At 49.0% G+C, this 19,973-nt stretch overlaps 6 protein-coding genes across 6 annotated transcripts; 4 read left to right on the top strand and 2 right to left on the bottom strand.

Moving 5' to 3' along the window:
* Positions 1-264: 264 nt before the first annotated feature.
* Positions 265-3,132, top strand: P175DRAFT_0511229 (mRNA-binding protein PUF3; the record flags this gene model as incomplete). Its single annotated transcript, XM_040898579.1, has 5 exons — positions 265-373; positions 440-1,746; positions 1,817-2,095; positions 2,149-2,704; positions 2,759-3,132. The coding sequence occupies 5 exons, from the start codon at positions 265-267 to the stop codon at positions 3,130-3,132; spliced, it is 2,625 nt and encodes an 874-aa protein (XP_040750161.1).
* Positions 3,133-4,095: 963 nt separating this feature from the next.
* cwc21 (U2-type spliceosomal complex subunit CWC21) lies at positions 4,096-5,315 on the top strand. Its single transcript, XM_040897660.1, has one exon. The coding sequence runs from the start codon at positions 4,356-4,358 to the stop codon at positions 5,088-5,090; it is 735 nt and encodes a 244-aa protein (XP_040750160.1). The 5' UTR covers positions 4,096-4,355; the 3' UTR covers positions 5,091-5,315.
* Positions 5,313-8,985, bottom strand: P175DRAFT_0484275 (ATP-dependent RNA helicase ECM16; the record flags this gene model as incomplete). The annotated part of the gene is made up of 2 exons (XM_040895562.1): positions 5,313-8,723; positions 8,782-8,985. 2 exons carry the CDS (start codon positions 8,983-8,985, stop codon positions 5,313-5,315), a joined length of 3,615 nt encoding a protein of 1,204 aa, XP_040750159.1.
* A 277-nt stretch (positions 8,986-9,262) lies between these two features.
* P175DRAFT_0511226 (uncharacterized protein) lies at positions 9,263-9,792 on the top strand (the record flags this gene model as incomplete). The annotated part of the gene is made up of 2 exons (XM_040898578.1): positions 9,263-9,436; positions 9,496-9,792. 2 exons carry the CDS (start codon positions 9,263-9,265, stop codon positions 9,790-9,792), a joined length of 471 nt encoding a protein of 156 aa, XP_040750158.1.
* Positions 9,793-11,305: 1,513 nt separating this feature from the next.
* Positions 11,306-13,876, top strand: P175DRAFT_0534536 (uncharacterized protein; the record flags this gene model as incomplete). Its single annotated transcript, XM_040900143.1, has 8 exons — positions 11,306-12,109; positions 12,247-12,417; positions 12,489-12,670; positions 12,723-12,834; positions 12,891-12,951; positions 13,009-13,305; positions 13,433-13,499; positions 13,588-13,876. The coding sequence occupies 8 exons, from the start codon at positions 11,306-11,308 to the stop codon at positions 13,874-13,876; spliced, it is 1,983 nt and encodes a 660-aa protein (XP_040750157.1).
* Positions 13,877-14,038: 162 nt separating this feature from the next.
* Positions 14,039-19,440, bottom strand: atrF (ABC drug exporter AtrF). The gene is made up of 3 exons (XM_040897659.1): positions 18,111-19,440; positions 14,968-18,047; positions 14,039-14,883 (listed from the first exon to the last, which is right to left on the bottom strand). Exons 1-3 carry the CDS (start codon positions 19,075-19,077, stop codon positions 14,311-14,313), a joined length of 4,620 nt encoding a protein of 1,539 aa, XP_040750156.1. The 5' UTR covers positions 19,078-19,440; the 3' UTR covers positions 14,039-14,310.
* Between the last annotated feature and the right edge of the window lie 533 nt (positions 19,441-19,973).

Raw genomic sequence — 19,973 nt, 5'->3', positions numbered from 1 at the left:
ACCGTGTCTTTGCTATCTATATACCCACACCTTCGTCCCGTTTCGCGTTTCGAGAAGACGGAGAGAAGTTTAGGGGTACGACATTTGTGATCTTTACGCAGATATATAATCGATAATATCTCAGGTAGTTTGTGTATGGTGGAATGGCCGTCATGGCAGTAAATTCTAGCACAGTACACAATGTTGGTCTTTTTTTACGTCCGCGATCTCCTGAGTCATTCACTAACATGCCTTGAATAGGCACGATCGAACAGAGGGTCCAATATGGGCATGAATGGTGAAAGAGCCCGCGGAACCCACGCAAGCATGGGCCAGGGCTTCGGTAACAACTCAGGCTGGAAACCCAGCAACATCTGGGGTAATAGCTTTGAAGGTATGTTATACATATCGCGTTTTCTGATTAACTGCGGAAAATTCTGATGCGCTGCGTGCTCTACAGATCCACATAACACGGAGAGTGATTTTGATGCACAGACTGGCTCCGGCTCTCTCCTGGCTGCCGCCGACACTGATGCATGGAATACTACTCGGTCAACTCTGCCTTGGAGTACTATCAGCACATCATCTGCTGGGTTGCCAAGGGCGCGAAATTCCGCGATGGCTACATCGCCTGCCCAAAGTCGCGCTCCAGACAGAAACGGTCCAGCCTTTTCCGATAGCACCGATCCATCCTATTTCAGTATGCCCAGAGGATCTGGAATGACCTCTTCGAGCGGGCCTTCATCCAAGTATTTGAATACGGGATCTGATGGGATTTCTCCTTCCGGCGACGGAATTTCTCTGTCAAACCTGGCTAGTTTTCGTAACGGAGAAAGGAGACATGTTAATACGTCCACGTTCAGTAGCCCTGTGGGAACAGCATTTCCAAGCAAACCCACATTCCCTGGTACTCTCGATAATGCCAGATCCGATGAGATACAGGCATCAATGGGTATCTCTCTTGCTCAAGGGCTTCCTGAAACTATGCCTCAACAGCTTAGCCGCAGCAGCTATGCCCATTCCTCCCATAACTCAGCTTCATTTGCTCCACAAAGACCTGGGCATGTTTCATTTCCCTCATTTCGTTCGGACAGTCGATACGGAAGTAACTCGGTTGACTTGAGTGGAAATTTCGATAAACTGCAATTAAATGAAGCAGGTTTTACTGGCCATCCCAGTGTCAGCCGCCCTGCATATGTATCTCAGACATCTCTGGACGGCTCGATGCATCAGTTGAAATACCAAGGCTCTGCCGATGAAGCGAAGTACCAGAATGCAGGAGGTTATCCAAACGACATTGTTTCTGGAGAACTCCCCATGGCATACCAGGCGAGCAGGTCGCGTTTTGGCGAGGCTGGTCCTATTTCACCAGCAGAGTATTCTCGTCTGGATAGCCCTATCTATTCTCCTCTTGGCAGTGGTACGATGGCCGGTCCGCACTATCGGAACGCCTCTGGAACTCATTTCTCGGACACTCAGGCGGCAATGCTGGAACACAAGTTCAGAGCCATGCATCCTGAGGCCGACCTAGCCCATCAACCGGCCAATCCGCTTCAAAGACCGATGTTTCCAGGTCCTTATGACCTTGCGAGCTATCAGGCTGCGCGCTTGTCAGCCTTGTCAGGATTTTATCCTGTCGCGCATCTCTCTGCTGCAGCTCTTGTTTCCAGAGGTCAACGTGAGCAGGAATCATCTCAAACGGTTCGAAGTCCTGTCCTGGAAGAATTTAGAGTCAATAGCAAAGGAGCCAAGAGATATGATCTCAAGGTACGTTTACTCTCCCAACATTATAGCGATTTTTATCGTGAGATAGCTTCCGCTAACATGAACGTGGTAGGATATATACGGCCATATAGTTGAGTTCAGTGGTGACCAGCATGGCTCTCGATTTATCCAACAGAAGTTGGAAACCGCCAACAGCGACGAGAAAGAGCAAGTTTTCCGGGAAATCCAATCCAACAGCTTGCAACTCATGACCGATGTGTTCGGCAATTACGTTGTGCAAAAACTCTTTGAGCACGGCAACCAGGCGCAGAAGAAGATTCTTGCCAATCAAATGAAGGGCCATATTTTGTCCCTGTCGACGCAGATGTATGGATGCCGCGTAGTTCAGAAGGTATGTGCAGCATTTTCTCGTTTCAAAATCTGATAGTATCTAACCATCCATAGGCCCTTGAACATATTCTCACCGACCAACAAGCTTCGATGGTCAAGGAATTGGAGAACCATGTTGTTCGCTGTGTTAAGGATCAGAATGGAAACCATGTCATCCAGAAGGCCATCGAACGAGTTCCTTCCCAGTATGTGCAATTCATCATTAATGCCTTCAAGGGACAGGTGGAGAAACTCGCCACTCATCCTTACGGATGCCGTGTCATTCAGCGGATGCTAGAGCACTGCGAGCAGCCCGATCGTGAATCCATACTAGGTGAACTTCATGCCTGCACTGGCCGGCTGATTTCCGACCAATTCGGCAACTACGTGATTCAACACGTTATCGAGCATGGCGAGGAAAAGGACCGGTCCGCGATGGTATCCGTTGTGATCTCGCAGCTCATTACCCACTCCAAGCACAAGTTTGCTAGCAATGTCGTTGAAAAAAGCATTGAGTATGGGTCCGAGACTCAGCGCCATCACATCATTAGCACGCTAGCCTCTGCACCAGAGGGTGGCGAATGTTACCTCGTTGGGTTGATGCGGGATCAATATGGGAACTATGTTATTCGTAAGTCTTACTTTCACTGTGCCTGTATTAACCCCCTACTAACAACCAATGCAGAGAAGATCCTCTGTACATTGAAGGGGGCGGAAAGAGAGGCCTTTGTGGATGTTCTTACTCCGCTGTTAGGACAATTGAAGAGAATCAGCTATGGCAAGCAAATCTCTGCCATTGAAAAGCTGATCCCAGACTCGACTTCACCTTCGACTGGCCACATTCCGAGCCAGATGGATTCGTCTACCACGCCTCCCAATTCCCACAAATCCTCTCCACAACTGTCCAAGCGTTCAGTCAATGGAACTGACAATGGCCATGTGTCTGTTGGAGCAGCCCCTCCAACTCCGCCGCCCACTGATAGCCAGAGTGATGCAGATGCCTCCTCCGACTCTAAAACCATGACCCCTCGTGCGGAGTCCGACTCTAGCAGCTTATGATCCTGCGGATCGGCAGAAGTCAGTGACACCGCCTAAGAAACGACTTTCATCTTCTCTCTTGCTTCTTTAACATATTTTCTTTCACTTTCAATGCCTTCAGGTTGTTTTAACTTATTCTTAATTCGGGCGTATACATACATGGATCTGCCCTTTTGTCCTTTTCTAACTTCCAACCTTTTTAACGGCTTAACGGCGCAAAAATATGGATAAATGGGTCATGGCGGGAGTCAGTTTGTCATTTCTATTTTCTTTTCCCCCTCCCGTTATACTTGTTGAACCTTTTTTATTACGCTTTCTTTCTTCTTTTTAATTGTGGATGCTTTTTTTTTTCTTCACTTCTGTGACTTGCTTGATGTTATGACAATGAGGATACGTCCCCATATCCATCAATGGTTCTGCTTTTCTTTTCCTTGTCCAAATATGGAGGGTCGGCGTCTTGCTTGGTTGATGAACAACGGATATGGGGGTATTACGCTTGACTTGGTTGGCCTGACCGGCTTGCAAAATGGGACCTTTGAACATATGGAGCGACCTGAAAATAGGAAGATTACACGGAATGCCTGGAGCATGTAGAGACTTCTCTCCTCGGTATACAGTCAGCTGGATTGAAAAAGCGTTCGCAACCTTGCTCAAATGGACTAGGATGGGGTTTCTTTTCTAATGTGTGTTTAACTAGTTTACGTAGCTTAGATTGTGACAAGGGCGAAAATATTAGGGACCATTATTAATGAGAAATGAGCCATTTCGCTATGAATTTTCAGCTGTTTCGTCCCGAGTTTGCAAGGTATACAAGTTTATGGACAGTCACATAACTACACGTGATAGCCCTGAATAGAGGTAGAGTAGCAAGGTCGTCTTAGATAGTCATCCAATCAATAACTCACTTCAACACCGCCGATAGTATCACGTGATGCACCGCAGCCTCCAACCCTCACTCCCGTTTTCATCGCCACGAGCACCGCAATAACAACAAAACTTCCTCCGGCGGGGTGCTTTACGGCTTTAATCGCTCTATCTCGAACACTGGGATATCCAGAACCACTTTCTACAACGGACGAAACCCCTCCCAAACCGCAACAGATCTCAAGCATATCCTGCTTCGCATCCACCTCACTCAAGCTTAACTCTTTCTTCCCCCCCCCGGGGCATAACCAACCCTTCACACCTCAAAAGAAAGAAAGGCGCACACACAGTATCAGGAATACGAAAAGAAAAAAACAAAAATGTCCTCTAACGTCGGCCTCTCCACTCCGCGCGGAAGTGGCACATCCGGGTACGTCCAACGCAACTGGGCGTTCATGAAACCGCGAAACACAGGGTACGGCGCCCCCTACCCGCCTGTATCCTCGGGGTTGTCTGCCTCCTCCTCTGGCGCGGGAGACCGCGCATTCAAGCAGCGGGTACCGGATCAGCAGATTCTAGAACACGATCGGCGGCGCGCGATCGAGGTGAAGGTGATGGAGGAGCGGGAGAGGATGGAGGAGGAGAACGAGAGGATTGAAGAGGCGCGGGGGTCCGGGGGCCCGGACGGAAAGGAGACGCCGAACGCGCTGTCTGAGGAGGAGATTGAAGAGAGGTGTGAGGCGTTGAGGGCGAAGTTGCTTAAGGAGCTTGATGAGGAGGAGGAGGAGAGGGAGGAGAGGGAGGAGCATCTGCGCAAGGAGCAGGGAGGTGGTGCGGGTGAAGAGAGGAAGGGGAGAGATTGGGATAGACGCGCGGAGAGAAGGAGGTTTCCGGGTGGCGGTCGGGATTTACCGCCGAAGGAGAGAAGACAGTTTAAATCGTACCAGGTGCACGAGCTTGCGGAGGCGAAGATCGAGGAGAGTGAGCGGTTGCGGAGGGCGTTGGGGATCCGCGAGGATAAAGAGACTGGGGAGATTTCTAGTACGAGGGGGCAGTATGGTGGGAGGAGACGCGAGAGGGAGGCAGAGAGGGAAAGGGAGAAAGGGGATCGATAGTTCTACCCTGCCTACTTTGTTGTTTCTCTTTCTTCTTGCTTTTCTTCTGCTCGTTTTGGCGTTGGGGAGAGTTAAAAACTCTGAATGGGAATGGACCATCATCTTTCTACTTTTTATCTACATAGGCAAGAAATGTTGAAATCATATGAACATGTATGTACTGTATGTACTGTACGTACATTCGTGGTACTACCATTTGGACATTGGTTGTATGTACAAAATCTAAGAAGTAAACTTTTCAATCACCCAGCCCTCTTTGGGGTCCTTTTTCTGTATAACCTTCTTGGCTGGTAATGGCCATCCTGTACTGCCCACCTCGCCTACTAACGACGGGATGACCCAGCACGAACGGCGCGGAGGCACCCCATCAATCTGTTCTAGCTTTCCGATAGGCTTTCCGTATTCGATGAGGGGCGTTCCCTGGGCCAATGCAGATAGCTGGAGTCCACTGGGAGTCACGAGTGGATACATTCTAATCTTGGGAAGTTCGCCCGATACCACAGAAGGAGCGGATTGCTGGAGATGAGAATAAATGATGTACTGGGGCATTTCCTTGGGCGAGAGTCGGGCAATAAGCGACGAAGGATGAACAAAGACGGCCTTTTCGTTAAGTTCCTGGGATGGAGAACCATCTCGAGATCTGAAGAGCGTCAGGTAGGGCACGTCGATTGCCCGCTTGGGTGTTCGATGCATCTCTGGAGGAACGGGGGCAAGGTCTGCACGGATGGCAACGTTGTCGATGAAACCGGCCGTTACAATTTGCTTAAGGGCTTTGACCTGTTTGTCTGTTGGCTCTGGAAGACGGGCTTGATACGCTTCAACGAGACCAGGGTTGTTGGTGCGAACAATATCTGTCAATTGGCGACGAAGTTGGGTAGCCTCTTTGAGCGCCTTGGCTCTCAGGAACATCTGTTCACAGAAAACGTCGCCATCTGTAGCATATCCATACGCGCAGATCGATGATAGATACTTGAGCGCATCCGAAGTGTCATCGTGCTTACTCAACAGACGATGAACTCGTGCATAGTCCTTATGGCGTTGTTCCCGGGCAGTGTCTTCGAGACGGTCCGCGTTCGTATACACTCCATCGGCTCCAGAGGATTCCTTTCCCGGAACGGGGTCGATTTGGTTCTCTGGGATAAACACATCACCCACCGCCAAAGCCGCGACTAATGCAATAACGTACGGCATGCAACCATGTTGGTTGCCAACATGCAGCATCTTGCCAAATCTAGGCGACAGAGGGTAAGTGGATAAGCTTTTGCCGATGGGAGTAATCCTCCCATCTGCCGAAAGAGCCCCCAGGTTTTTCAGGAGTTTTTCGGCTTTTGCAAGGCCCTGACGACTTGGTGGCGTAGGGAATGGGAAATTGATGACATTGTGAAGACCCATGCTCTTCATCTGAAGAACAACGCCTTCGATGGGTGTCCGTAGAATTTCAGGGTCGGTATATTCTGGAAATTCACCTTCATATATAGCAGACGAGTAAAGTCTATAGCAGTGGCCGGGGCCTGTTCTACCAGCACGTCCCGTTCTTTGGTTGGCGCTGGCCTTGCTGATCCAATCGATTTGGAACTTCTGAACACCCGTATCCAAGTCATACCGTTTTTCCTTTGCACGACCACAATCAAAGACATACTTGATGCCTGGAATTGTAAGACTGGTTTCGGCCACATTGGTGGCTAGGACTATCAACCGAGAGCCTTCTGGGGGTGGCTCGAACACTCTAAGCTGTTCCTTGGTAGGGAGCTGTGAGTACAAAGGCAGCACATGGACTTTGGTAGATGAGTCCATCGCTTCCTCCCCCAGGTTGAACTCATCATCTTCCTCGGGGTCATCTAGACCCGTAATCTCCAGGTCGCTATCTTCGTCCTCCTCATTGCCAAAATTCGAGATATCGGCGCCACCGAATTCCATATCTTCCTCCTCAAGAGGTGCATCGTTTGCAGAGATCTGGACTTTCACTTGGGTTGCTTCGCCCCTTTGTGTTGGTTTAAAGGCCTGCTTTAAACGCTTGGAAAGATTCCTAATCTCGTTCTGACCGGTCAAAAAGATAAGCATGCCTCCAGGAGGCAGCTTACGATGGCCTCTAGAGACTTTCCTAAACATCTCCTCTACATAGTCACGATGCGTGCGCCTGGAGAAATGTATAGTAACAGGGTATTGCCGGCCTTGTGCTTGGACAAGAGGTGGTGGCCCTTGGCGGAAAAGGCTCGGGTTTTGTGTAAAGTCAGAGATGCGCAGGGTTGCAGACATAATCACGAGTTTCAAAGGTTTGATAGATGAATCATCTTCGCTCATAGATTTTCGCAGATCAACTATACGGCTAACCATTCCAATGAGAATATCCGTATTGACGCTGCGCTCGTGAGCTTCATCAATCACAATGATGGAATACTTGCTCAGAGAAAAATCTTCGGCAATTTCTCGAATAAGGATGCCGTCCGTCATGAATTTGATCGCCGTCTTGCTCGAAGCAGTACTCTCAAATCGAATTTGGTAAGAGACTTGCTCTGAGAACTGACCAAGTTCATCGCCGACACGTTTCGCCATACTGACTGCAGCAACTCGGCGGGGTTGAGTAACCCCAATGATGCCGGGATTGGGGCTCTCAGGGTTACCGTAGCCAGACTCAAACAGGAACTGGGGGAGTTGGGTTGTTTTTCCACTGCCAGTGGCTCCCCAAACTACGATCGAAGAATTGTTATGGATAGCTTCCATGATTTTCTGTTCTTCTCCAACAACAGGTAGTTTTAAGCGTGCATTTTGCACATCTTCAGAACGATCAACCTGGACACTGAAAGCCTTGCGATAAGGATTCCCTTTAGTCACCTCGAGCTCTTGGGGCAACGGTTCCTGCTCCGCAGCATGATCCCGAACTGGCAGGCTAGATTTAGGAATGTTTGGTTGTGGTTCGGAGGTGATAGGGCCAGTTGTAGGCCTGAAGCCTACAGCTTCATTGATTTGCTGCCTCGCCCATGTTTTAAAGGCCGACTGACGGGGTTTGATGCGACCTGACGGTGTAGAATCCTCCTTGGCCTCATCGTCTTCATCGTCTTCATCTTCGTCTGTATCTTCGTCTTCATCACTATCGCCTTCGTCGCTATCTTCATCTGAAGAGTTCACCGAAGAGTTCTCAGAATCCTGGCTTTCTCCTTCCTCCTCTCTCTCTGAATCGTTATCAGATCCAGACTCTTCCTTTGACTCATCCTCGGATCCAAATCCTTCCCACGGTATGTCTTCTAGCGTCACTTTCGCAGGCTGGGCTTTCGATGTCCGCTTCCGTTTTTTAAGGATTGGAAATCCATCCGCACCTAGCTCGAGTGGGCGCTTCAAACCGCTTCCCGTTGCCGGAATCGCCACTGGCTGGCTTTGAGATTTTTTCCTTTCGTCAGCGGTAGAAATGGTTCTTTTCCGCGGCAAGGAATCGTCCGACTCATCGCTAGACCATTCTGGTTCAGGCCGCGATTGATCGACCTCCTCTCTAGCCGAAGGCCTGGAAGGTTGATCGTCGGAGTAATCCCGCCTGCCATTTCCTATTTCTTTGGAGCTTTGAAGACCGGTGACTTCAACTTTGGACTGAGCAAGCTTCTTAAGTAGCGCAAGATTTTCTTCTTTCTTCAATTTATTTTCCTGGGAGGCAGGTTAGAACCAAGAATGGGGGAATTTTGCTTGAAGGGACTGCGCATACAATATATTTATCAAGGCGCTTCTGTTTCTTTGCGGAGATTTTGCTGTGCTGTGATCTCAATTCGTCTCTGAGCTTTTGCTTCCTTGCTTCCTTCTCGCTCTTGGAGGCAGGCAGTATTTCAACCACATTGCTGTCGACCAGAGCATCTGCGGCCTCTTTCTGTCGTTGCTTTTGCTTTCGCTGACGGGGGACAAACTTCGGCATGATTTAAATGATGCCGGAATGCCCGTTATCTCTTCCTTGAGATAAAAGAAGACCGAAAAAGGCTATATGCAAAGTATAATGTTGGTGATGTCGAAGAATCTCCAAGAAAAAAAATCAGGCGGCGGTAGGATTCTGCCATAAAGCGGTGAGATCTATTCTCACCGCCCAGGCCTCCCCCTCTTGGAGCTTCATTTACCACCTGGAACAATATTCACAACAAAACCATGGTATATTTACACCTCTTGTCTAGAATACCCTTCTTTACGAATCTGCAGTCATGGCAGACATTTTCGACTCAAATCATCTCCAGGAGGCATTAAACCTTCCATTCCCCGCTGCCACCAATCAAGTTGCAGGGGTGGTTAATGGGATTCACACCGATGTTATGTGCATCAAATTTAGTGATAGAATCATGATCACCATATCGCAGAAAGGCCGGCTTGGACATTGGGTTGGTTTTCATAAGTGTTATTTTTTCTCTCAAGACTTGCTCCTAATGGATCCTCACAGCTACATGTTCCGCTAGAGAATAGAAATCCAGGGACAGAGGGGCTTCATACTGTTCCCGATTCTGGAGACGACAGCCTTCTCCCATTGAGCAACCTAACTGCTACTTCAGTCCTTGGAGGACGGGTCCCTAGCCAAGATATTGTTGGTCAGCTATACGCTCGTCAAATAGCCAGTGCCATCGTGACGAAAACGCCACATGAGAGTCGCCTGCTTGTTGTAGGATTGGGGTTGGAAACAGCTGAAGCTGACCGGGACGTTTTCTTTAACATTATTGATCTTGTACTTCAATGCATCTAAGGATTGCTTGTTGAAGAACAGCAGAAACAATAATATGACAACTTACAGATCAGAGCTGAACCCCCCCTGGCCGGATTCTTTGCTTCTCGCGGGCAGCTTTCAGGTATGGAAGCTTTAGGGCCTGGATTAGCTTGTGAATGTGCTTGCGTCCCTGCTCATTAAACCCCAGGAAATTGAATCCACCGAGGAATTCAAATGTTCCACCAAACAGAGCCTTGATCAGATTCTTTCCTCGAAGCCAGTCCTTTTCCAATTCCGGGTGGCCATAATTGTCAGATTGTACGCGCGCAGAGGCTTATCCATTCACAAAGTTGCGATGACCTCTGAGAGTAACCAGCGACGCCCCAATGCTGTGCTGGGGTCGGAAGACCCAAGCAATAGCGAAATAGATCCAAACGACCGCTGCCATACACTCTTGTTGCTGAAACACGGACATTCAACTCAAATCTCGTACCTTTTTTCTTCGAGCATGGCAAATTCTTAGGAATGCGCCTATGAATGTCTGCCGAGAGGGAGATGTAATTGCGGATAAAAACCTTGCGATAGCTCAAGGAATAGTACAAAGCAATCCAGGCTCCGTGGTAGATCGCATGTGAAACTCTTAAGGATACCTATGCCTGCTGCGCGGGTACATTTGTTTCCGATCTCCAGAATGGCACCATCTGTTTGAGCAGTTCTTCGTATATCTTGAATTGGATTTTGAGAGGGACACGATATAGCAGGCAGCGAATGTGACAAAGTCCAGTACGACTGACCAGTGTTTTTGGGTCGAGACAGTCAAAATCCCTGACAACCAGTGTCCTCCAAGAAATTCTCTTCCTCAAGATTAGGGTTCATTATCTGTCTAAGGAACAGAATCTAGCAAAGCTCAGAGGCGGAACAGCAAAGTAATCAAGAAGGTTGAGGATCTAGTGAACAAGACGTAATTTTTGCTAGTGTGATGAGACGCAGTATTTGAAGACAAGATAATACATAATTGTCTGCCCATTAGCTACAATTTTTGAATGTGGCAGTAGAATGAATACGTGCAACCCGGGACCCAACCATCTTTAGGTCGCCCCTCAAGGAAAGAGTTATCTCTGGATACCGCTGACGTGCTTCTTTATTCGCATTAGAATCAAATTTGAAGCCATCCCTTAGAGCGCGTTGCGAGTCACGTGTCAGCGATGAGATCCAGGGAGTATTTCATCTCCTCGACATGCTTGAGTCCTTAAATTCATCAAAATAATTTGTGATTTCTTTAGCTTCCATCAATATCACTTTAGTTTTGTGATTGGGAATCGCCGTTGAGGCCCCTTAGGCCCATCAACCGTCCCTATCCAAATATATGCAGTGGTGTTTTTCGCGTTCGTGGCTCTGGGAGTAAACATCAAAGCCTCCAAGATCAACGTCGTTCAAGTTCTATTTTCCGACCAACTACCGGACAATCATAGCTTCGATTTTCTTTCTTCCTCACTTATGCCATCCTTTTTACGCCTCAAAGAACCACCATTTTGAGACTATACTCAACCAGATGGACTCTGACAGCTCAGAGGATTCTGACCTGAGAGCAGCAATCGCTGCTTCTTTAAATGATGCCCAGGGTTCCGGCCATGATCAGCCTCAGAATACGAGTACAGATTTTGTTGATCTGACTGGAGATACTGACGACGATGATGTGATCCCCGTCTTCCCAAAATCTCACTCAGTTATTGGCTCCGATACAAGTCATGAGGCAAGTGGCAACGACGACGGCGAAGATGAGGAAGACGAAGACTTGAAAAGAGCCATCGCACTGTCTCTGATAAACTCTGACGGCCAAGGGCCCTCGATTGGGCTAGATGTGAAACCTTCTCCTCCATCGGACAGAGTTCAAAAGCCACCTCAGTCAGGGGTTTCTGGCCTGGATCGGAAAATGATGGAGCAAGAACGACTTGCACGACTTGCGAAAAGAAAAGCTGAGGATTCTACGGCGGTCGATGAACGCGAAACGAAGCAACCACGAACTGGAACTGAGTCAAACCCAAGGAAAAGTACTGGGGATGTCTCTAGCTCTACACTAGAGTCACATAATTCAACAAAACAGAGCACCCAAATTAGACGAGAACCATTACCCACACCATCAATTCAGTTTCCCGAAGGTGTGGTTAAGAAAACATTTGCATTTGGCTGTCGCAGGTTAGGCGATGATATTAAAATCGAGGAAGTCTTTCAAAAATCAGATCTCGAGCTTGCGGTCTTGAGCTCTTTCATGTGGGACATGGAATGGCTTTTCTCGAAATTCAACACCAGAAGTACACGTTTTATTATGGTTATGCAGGCCAAGGATGATGCTACGGTAAGTCAATATGTTAATTTGCTCCTGTTCTGTCTGCAATGCCTTTCTCTGTTTACTTTCACTATTATGTTCATGATATTGAAATATTCAGCCACGCTTGTCATGTTGCTTTCGTAGAGTGCTAACTATATGGAAAGAAAAGACAGTACGAATCAGAGACAGCTGATATGAAAAACCTTCGCCTGTGTTTCCCCCCTATGGACGGTCAAGTTAATTGCATGCATTCGAAGCTCATGTTACTTTTCCACCCTGGATATCTTCGGGTTGCAGTGCCTACCGCAAACCTTGTTCCTTACGACTGGGGTGAGGTAGGAGGTATTATGGAAAACGTACACACCCCTATTCTTTCTTATAATAGGTTACTAACCCAGGAAATCAGAGCGTATTTCTCATCGATCTTCCCAAGAAAGACGATAAACCCCCGGGCAGCGAGCCGAGCACACACTTTTACAACGAGCTGGTCCACTTCCTGAAATCCAGTACTTTGCACGAAAATATCATCTCGAAGCTCGGAAGCTTCGACTTTAGCAAGACAGAACGCCTTGCATTTGTACACTCCATGTAGGTATCTTCTGCAGCAGTCGAAGTTAAAGCAAAATCTAACTTTGTATAGTGGAGGCTCTCATTCAGGAACCGCATGGAAACGAACGGGTTTTTGCGGCTTGGGTCGTTCAATAGAACTGTTAGGTTTAAGAACTTCCAACCCGGTAAACCTAGATTTCGTGGTATATACATAAAATCCATACCTCCCCACTACAGAGCACGTTCTAATCCCAAACAGACATCATCATTAGGCTCGTTAAATGCGGAATTTATGAAATCCATCTACCTCGCTGCTCAAGGTAAGCCTCCTATTTCCACGCGGATATAAACCCAGTCAGCGATCTAAAAACCCGTAGGAGACGACGGAGCAACCGAGCTCGTTCTCCGAACAGCAAAATCGTTCCCTGCGCGAAGCCTCTCAGACCCCAAGCGACTCATCCAGGGCAACACGGCTGATGAATGGACGGACAGGTTCCGGGTGTATTTCCCTTCGCAGGAGACCGTTTCACGGTCCAAAGGCGGTCCACAGTGCGCAGGAACAGTTTGTTTCCAATCAAGATGGTACGAAGGTCCGAAATTTCCTGGGCATGTTCTACGGGACTGTGAGAGTCGGCGTCAGGGATTGTTGATGCACAATAAGGCACGTTACCTTGGTGATCCCTTACCTGAATCCATAAAGTAAAAAGAGAAAAAAAGATGCAAAAAAAATCTAATCTTAAGAATTGACTTGGCGTGATTAGATCCTATACGTACGACCTGACGAGCCTGTTCCTATGTCAGACACCTCCTCCCTCTGCTGTCGAGGATGGGCTTATATAGGAAGTGCGAATCTCTCCGAAAGCGCTTGGTAAGTGCACACAGCCTCCTCCGCCTCTCCTCCACTGTCTTCCTATATTTCCGAAAAGATAGAACTTAATACGTCCGCGCTTTATTAGGGGCCACCTCGTCCAAGACAGATCTACCAAACAGCCCAAACTCAACTGTCGGAACTGGGAATGTGGCGTGGTGATTCCAGTGATCGAACACAACAACACCGCTCAGCCCACATCGGACGCAGAGCAGGACGCGTCCTCGTGCACCAAAAAAGGGAAAGAAAGGGCAACTGCTGGAGATGAGTCTGCAGGGCTGCTGGACATGTTCCAGGGCATTGTACCCATCCCAATGCGTCTCCCGGGCCAGCGGTACGGTCCGTCTCGCAAGCCGTGGTACTTTATGGAGATGTAAATTATAATTAAATTCTTTCAGAATTACCCTTTCCTTACCTCTTTTTACATTCTACATCTTTCAGTCACTCGGAATAGATTACCTATTTGGTGCATAGAATATTCTCTATTATTACCGTAGTTACATATATATATATATGCATATATCGATATAACAAATTGCCTCGACCAAACATGCACCAGTATGAATTCCTATATATATGTATGTATAATCTAACCCAAACACAACGCTGCCAAAATCCACCCTGGAATTGCACCTGCAGATTGCAAATTAGCTAGTTAGTGATTCTATTCTATCTATTAGTAGTCACGTAACATCCCTTTCTTCTGCTGTCCTGCTTTAGTCTATAAACACACACACACACACACACACACACATCACATATTTATATAGATCGTCCCTCTCTCTCTCTCACTACAGAGCGAAACGAAGCATTAATTCTTTTGCCCCACTTCCTCGCCAGGCGAAGCAGTCGAAGAAGAAAAGAGTTTCCTAACCGCCCCCCTCACACCCGCCACAACCCTCCCGAGACCAGCAGACAGATAGCCCATTCCAAATGTCCACCCCTGCACCCGCACCGTGTAGATGAAGAAATACACCAGCCCCCAGTTCACGACCACAAAGGCCAAGAAAATCCCGAACGAGTGCCACTTGTCGCCGGCGTGCACGTTCAGGGTTCGCATGTATTCCGTGCCGTCGGCGTATGGGCAGTACTCGCAGTTTGTGGTGGCGTGTGCGTTCGCGAGGTACCCGGCGCGGGCGACGTGGTCGACGAAGGGTGTGGCGTATTGGCTGCAGGTGGTGTTGGGGGGCGGGTTGAAGTGGGTGGATTCGTTGGTGGCGCAGGAGACCTGGACGGCGGGGAAGACGGCGGAGATGACGCCGCGGATCCACCAGGTCATGGGGTTGACGTAGTACATCCAGTATTTCCAAAAGACGGGGTATGCGTTGTAGGGCCGGACGACGCCATTGAAGAGGCCGGTCATGACGAAGAAGAAGGGGAGGATCTATTTTTTTATATAAATTAGTAAAAAAAAAAAAAAAAAAAAAGGAAAGGGAAGTGGAATGGGGGAGAAGGAGGAGGGGGTTACGTTGGATATGACGGTGAATGAGGGGGCAAAGGCGCATATCCATTGTCCCCAGCTGGACTGGAACAGGAAAAACAGCAGCGTCATTAGGAAGACGTAACCGGCGCTGCTGGAGTCCGTGGGGAACCCCACGGGAAAGTACCACACAAGGAAGTAGATCACGCATGAGACGATGGCCATTGGGATTTCACAGACGATGTTGGCGGTGCAGAATGCAACCCAGCCGTAGATGCGGGAGGGGTATTCGCGGGCTTCCCAGAGAGAGCGGTTCATGTAGAATTTGGGCACGATGCCGTTCAGGAAGATGGGCGGGAGCAGGATGATCAGGTAAAGAGAGAACATGCGGTTCTGCATGCTGGCGAGCGAGTCGTCGAGCATCCAGAAGGTAAATCCATTGAAGACACCAATGATGACACTGGTGAACAGCTTGCTGTAGTAGTACGATGGGTCACGCCAGTACTGGGTGAAGATACGCTTGGTGAGAAGCGAGGTTTGGGTCCAAGTCGAGGCTGCGAATTCATACTCTGCGGCCTTGTCGTCGTTTAGGGGGATATTGCGGCGCTCCTCGTGGATTCGCTCGATTTCCTGTTGGACCTTCTGGAATTCTTCGGAGTTGCGCCACTCCGCGTTCCAGTCAATGATCTTGCCGTCACGTTTCGTAGGCTTAGCAGCTGTCTCAAGGATGAACTCGGCCACGTTCTTTGCGGGGGGGCAAACAGCGCCACGCTCAGCAAAATACTTGATCACTTCGCCGCCATCTTCGCCAACGGGTCCGAAGTAGAAAGTATTACCTCCAGGGTTCAGGGCCAGGATCATGTCAAACTGTTGGATCAGCATAGACGATGGCTGGTGAATGGTGCAGACAATGGCCTGTCCGGCGTGCGAGAGCTTCCTTAGGAATCTCACAATCGAGAAAGCAGCTTGGCTATCCAACCCACTGGTTGGCTCGTCAAGGAAAAGTAGAAGGCTTGGTTTGGCAGCCAACTCCACACCGATGGTCACCCGCTTCTTCTGTTCCACGTTGAGGGATCCGATGATGGCATCCTGAATCTCCTCGAGTTCCAAAAGCTCAATGATCTGGTTGACGTACTCAAGCTTCTCCTGACGAGGAGTATTGCGATCCTGGCGGAGCAAAGCAGAAAACTCAAGAGCCTCGCGGATTGTGGCAGTGTTATCATGCAGATCCATCTGTTCACAAAACCCAGTGCCTCGCTGGAAATCAGTTCCCAGAGGACGACCATCGACTAGCATATCTCCGCCCACAACACCCGTCCTCTGTCGCTGGGCCAAGGTATTGAGCAACGTGGTCTTGCCTGCGCCGGAGGCACCCATCAAAGCAATCATTATGCCAGGTTTGGCGTATCCACTGACGCCATTAAGCAGCTTTCTTGTGCCGTTTCCGTAAGGAACAGTGTATTCAACCTGGTGCCAGGTGAAAATGCGGTCACTATTGGAGATACGATTGAAAGTCTCATTGTTTTCAAGAACAGGGTTTCCCGGCAATGCAGCCTTTTCGCCGGCGGCATCCTGAGCATTTTCCTCGTCATCAACCTTGTCGATGCTTGCTTTAAGTTGCTTGGCTCTCTTAGACGGCTTGAATACCAAGGCGCCACCACCGCCTCCCACAAAGGAGACGAGCTCGGTGGCAACAATGGTAACCAAGAGATATAGCACCGTGAAGGCAATTAAGACTCCAAAATTCCGCCAGAGGTGGTGTCGGGTGAACTGGAATGCCTGTTCCAGATATTGGCTTCCCGAAACGCTTGTAGATCCCAGCCGAGACCCAGCAAGAGCACAGCCTTGGTACTGCGGATCAACGCCAGAACCCCGGGGCACCAGCATGGAAGGAGAACATTCCATGACTCGATCGGAAAATTCATTGCTTAAGACTGCTTCGTAGCTGTAGGGCAGCGGGTTCACAAAGAACAGCCAACCGAACCAAATGGAGCCGTCCACAAGAGCTCGCTTCGGAATCACATAACCAATGAACAAGACAAGAACGTTCAGTGCAATGCCACCAAAGCGGACAGCATCGTCGATGGTCGGAGAGAGGGCGGCAAACATGCGATACAGGGTTGTAATACAAAATGCAGTGGTGTAAACGAAGAGGAAATAGATCCAGAACTTGGAAGCAGAGACATCAAGCCCAGAGAGGAAGTAGACGATAAGGGTAAAAGGCAAGGTCATACAGAAGATCGTCGGAAAGTCTACAACCATTCTAGCAATTGAGACAGCAGACGGTCGGTAGAATGCATAATCCTTGTGTCGAGCAATAATTCCGCGTCCAGATACCGCCGGCATCAACTCGGTCAACTGCAGCCAACCCAGGAACAGGACGGAAAATAAGAGCACACCACCTCGAGAAAAAGCGCCACTGGTGTCCAAGGGTTCACCATAGAACAAAGAGGACATGATAAGGGCATTGCCGATGATGATGAAATACTTGGTGTAGAGAGAGGTCTTGTCACCCCACAGGAGCCAGAACTCGCGCTGGACGCAAGCGGCCACCTGTCGAGCAAGGGAAACGGTATAGCTAGATTTCTTTGAAACGGTCTTGCTCTTGGATTGCGCGACAGTCTTTTGAAAACGCTGCGTATCTTCTCGGTTAGTGTCTCTCAGTCGTCGTTCATAACTCTCGACGTCAGCCCCGATGCGCTTGTAGATTTCGCTCTGTTTAAACCCTGCCTCGAGCTCTTCTGGGGTCTTTGGGGTCGACGCTTCCCGACCTGGCTGGAACTGACGAGCATTTGGGTCGCAAACCGAGGTCAAGAAATCGGCGGTGGTCGATTGTCCAGGGCAGTAGAAGCCAAGGTTGATGAAGTATTGCCGAGCCAAGTGAGCAGGGCCTTGGTAAAGCATACGTCCCGAGTCAATGACAAGTACCTTATCCATCAACTCATAGATACTTTCACCCGCTTGGTAAAGGGTGACCAGAGTGGTTCGCTTACTGACATCAGTCATGATACGAAGGGACTTGGCATAGTCCAGCGCAGTGCTGGCATCGAGACCTCGAGTGGAGTTGTCCCAGCAGACGACCGTGGACTTGGTCGCCAATGTCTCTGCGATACTAACACGTTTTCTTTCTGCAAGGGGTCAGTCATGTTGGAGTACCGTCGTCGGTACAGCACAAGATATTCAACACTTACCTCCACCAGAAACACCACGAACAAATTCATTGCCCACAAGGGTTTCCCTTGTGTGAGTGATTCCAAACATCTTGAGCAGGGCATCGATGATGATCGGAATGCTGCCTTTGTCATGCTTTGTCGTCTTGTTCATGAGTGAGAATTTCAGAGTCTGCCCGACAGTCAGGTTCGGGAAATGCTGATCATCTTCTTGATTATAGTTGACTTCGCCACGGAAATTTTTATGCTGTTCCTCTGCGGTAAGCCCTCCATAGCTGACATCGCCCTCTACCGCGGCGAACGAGGCCCGATCATTGGCGATAGCTTTTAGAAACGTCGAACACCCAGCTCCCGGCCGGCCCAATACCAGCATCATCTCTCCTTCACGGACACTGCCTGTGAAATCATGGATTAAATCCCGAACAGGGGGGTTCTGGCCAAACCGCAGCTGGGGAATGAAATGGCAGATAATTTTGTACAGATCGGGCCCAAAGGTACCGACGACAGCGTCCGGGAGTGTTCGAACAAAGGATGCGCCAGTCACAACCCCCTTGACTGTGAGATTCTTAAAAACCACGCCGACTTTCTTCGCAGGGTCTCCCGTAGTCGTCCGTCGCTCCAGGTGGCCGCCCATCAAAAAGTCAGTAAGGTCAAACGTACCAAACTCGTCTTCAGTCTTGGAAAGAGTCTCTTCGTCAAGAGCCATTTCTGGATCTTGGGTTTGGCTCGCCCGGGATCGTAGTCGATGAGCAGCATCCCTGGTGGTCGAACGGGTCAATTCTCTGCGCATCTCCTCGAAGTCCTCCATCGCCCCGCGACGAGAGACGGGCTCTACGCCCTGTTCTCCCCATTGGCCGTCGGTTGAGACATCAGTGTTACTGCTTGAGCTAGAGATCATGGTGTAATCCGAGCCGGTGATCCGAGGAGCTTCCTCGGGGGGTGCCGATACCTGGGCCAGGCCCTCCTTATGAGGCTGGTTGGTGGCCATCTTGACCTTGCCCAGTCAAACTGCCGATTAATGAATTAAGTTTGCAATTGCAATTTCCAGCAATGCCAGTGGACGACGTGATGATGGAACGGGACCAGAAACTGCGACCAGCGGGGGAGAGGACGATAAATGAATCAATCCATCCAAAATCAATGATATATACGATTGGTATGATGGCGATGGATATGTACAAGTGGGAGGCAATGCAGCCAAAATAGAAATTCTCCCCCGCCCAAAGAAAGCCCAAGGATTACCAGGGGACAGATAAAAAAGATAAGAAGGGTATCAAAGGAATGCGATGAAATCAAACGAGGTGTGCATCATATTATAGACGCTTGATGTCTGACCAAAAATGGATTACTCACTCCGGGGAGGGAATTGGAAATTGGACAAGGTCAGCAAGGATTTGTCAGATGGAAAGTAGCCGAAGGGGATAAGGATAGACACATACATGAGAGCAGAATGAGGGTCCTTGGAAGAAAAGAATGCAGACGATGAATGCAATTTCCATAGGCTAGTCTTTGCTAAGGATGTGGTTTCAGAGCAAGACCCACTACTATAGTGGATCTTGCCAGTGATAATTCCATTATTAGAGAATAGGAAATGGAGAAGAAAATTCTCAACAGACTGCATGCCAGCGGAGATAAGCATCCGGCTTACGGAGTACCTGAAGCTTCGTCGTTGTCCGAATATAATCATTAAGACACAGAATGACTCATGATGCCAAGAAAAGGGTCGTTAACTAGTTAGTTAACTAACTATTATCAGTTCGGATGATTAACAATCCGTCTTCGGTAACAACGCAAAAGTCTCCGAGCCGCAATCACGAGTCATGCTCTGACTTTCATTTTCGGGGCGCTGCAGCTTCCATGATTCAGGTTTACCGCCTCCCATTC

This window comes from Aspergillus ochraceoroseus (genome assembly GCF_002846915.1).
Source record: "Aspergillus ochraceoroseus IBT 24754 chromosome Unknown P175scaffold_7, whole genome shotgun sequence".
Taxonomy (NCBI): Eukaryota; Fungi; Ascomycota; class Eurotiomycetes; order Eurotiales; family Aspergillaceae; genus Aspergillus; species Aspergillus ochraceoroseus.
This window is presented reverse-complemented; position numbering and strand designations above follow the sequence as displayed.

Coding starts and splice junctions, on each gene's coding strand:
- atrF (XM_040897659.1), bottom strand. CDS start 19,077: ATGGCCACCAACCAGCCTCATAAGGAGGGCCTGGCCCAGGTATCGGCA. Junction 18,048..18,110: donor TCGTGGTGTTTCTGGTGGAG/GTAAGTGTTGAA, acceptor GACCCCTTGCAG/AAAGAAAACGTGTTAGTATC. Junction 14,884..14,967: donor CATTCACCGTCATATCCAAC/GTAACCCCCTCC, acceptor ATAAAAAAATAG/ATCCTCCCCTTCTTCTTCGT.
- cwc21 (XM_040897660.1), top strand. CDS start 4,356: ATGTCCTCTAACGTCGGCCTCTCCACTCCGCGCGGAAGTGGCACATCC.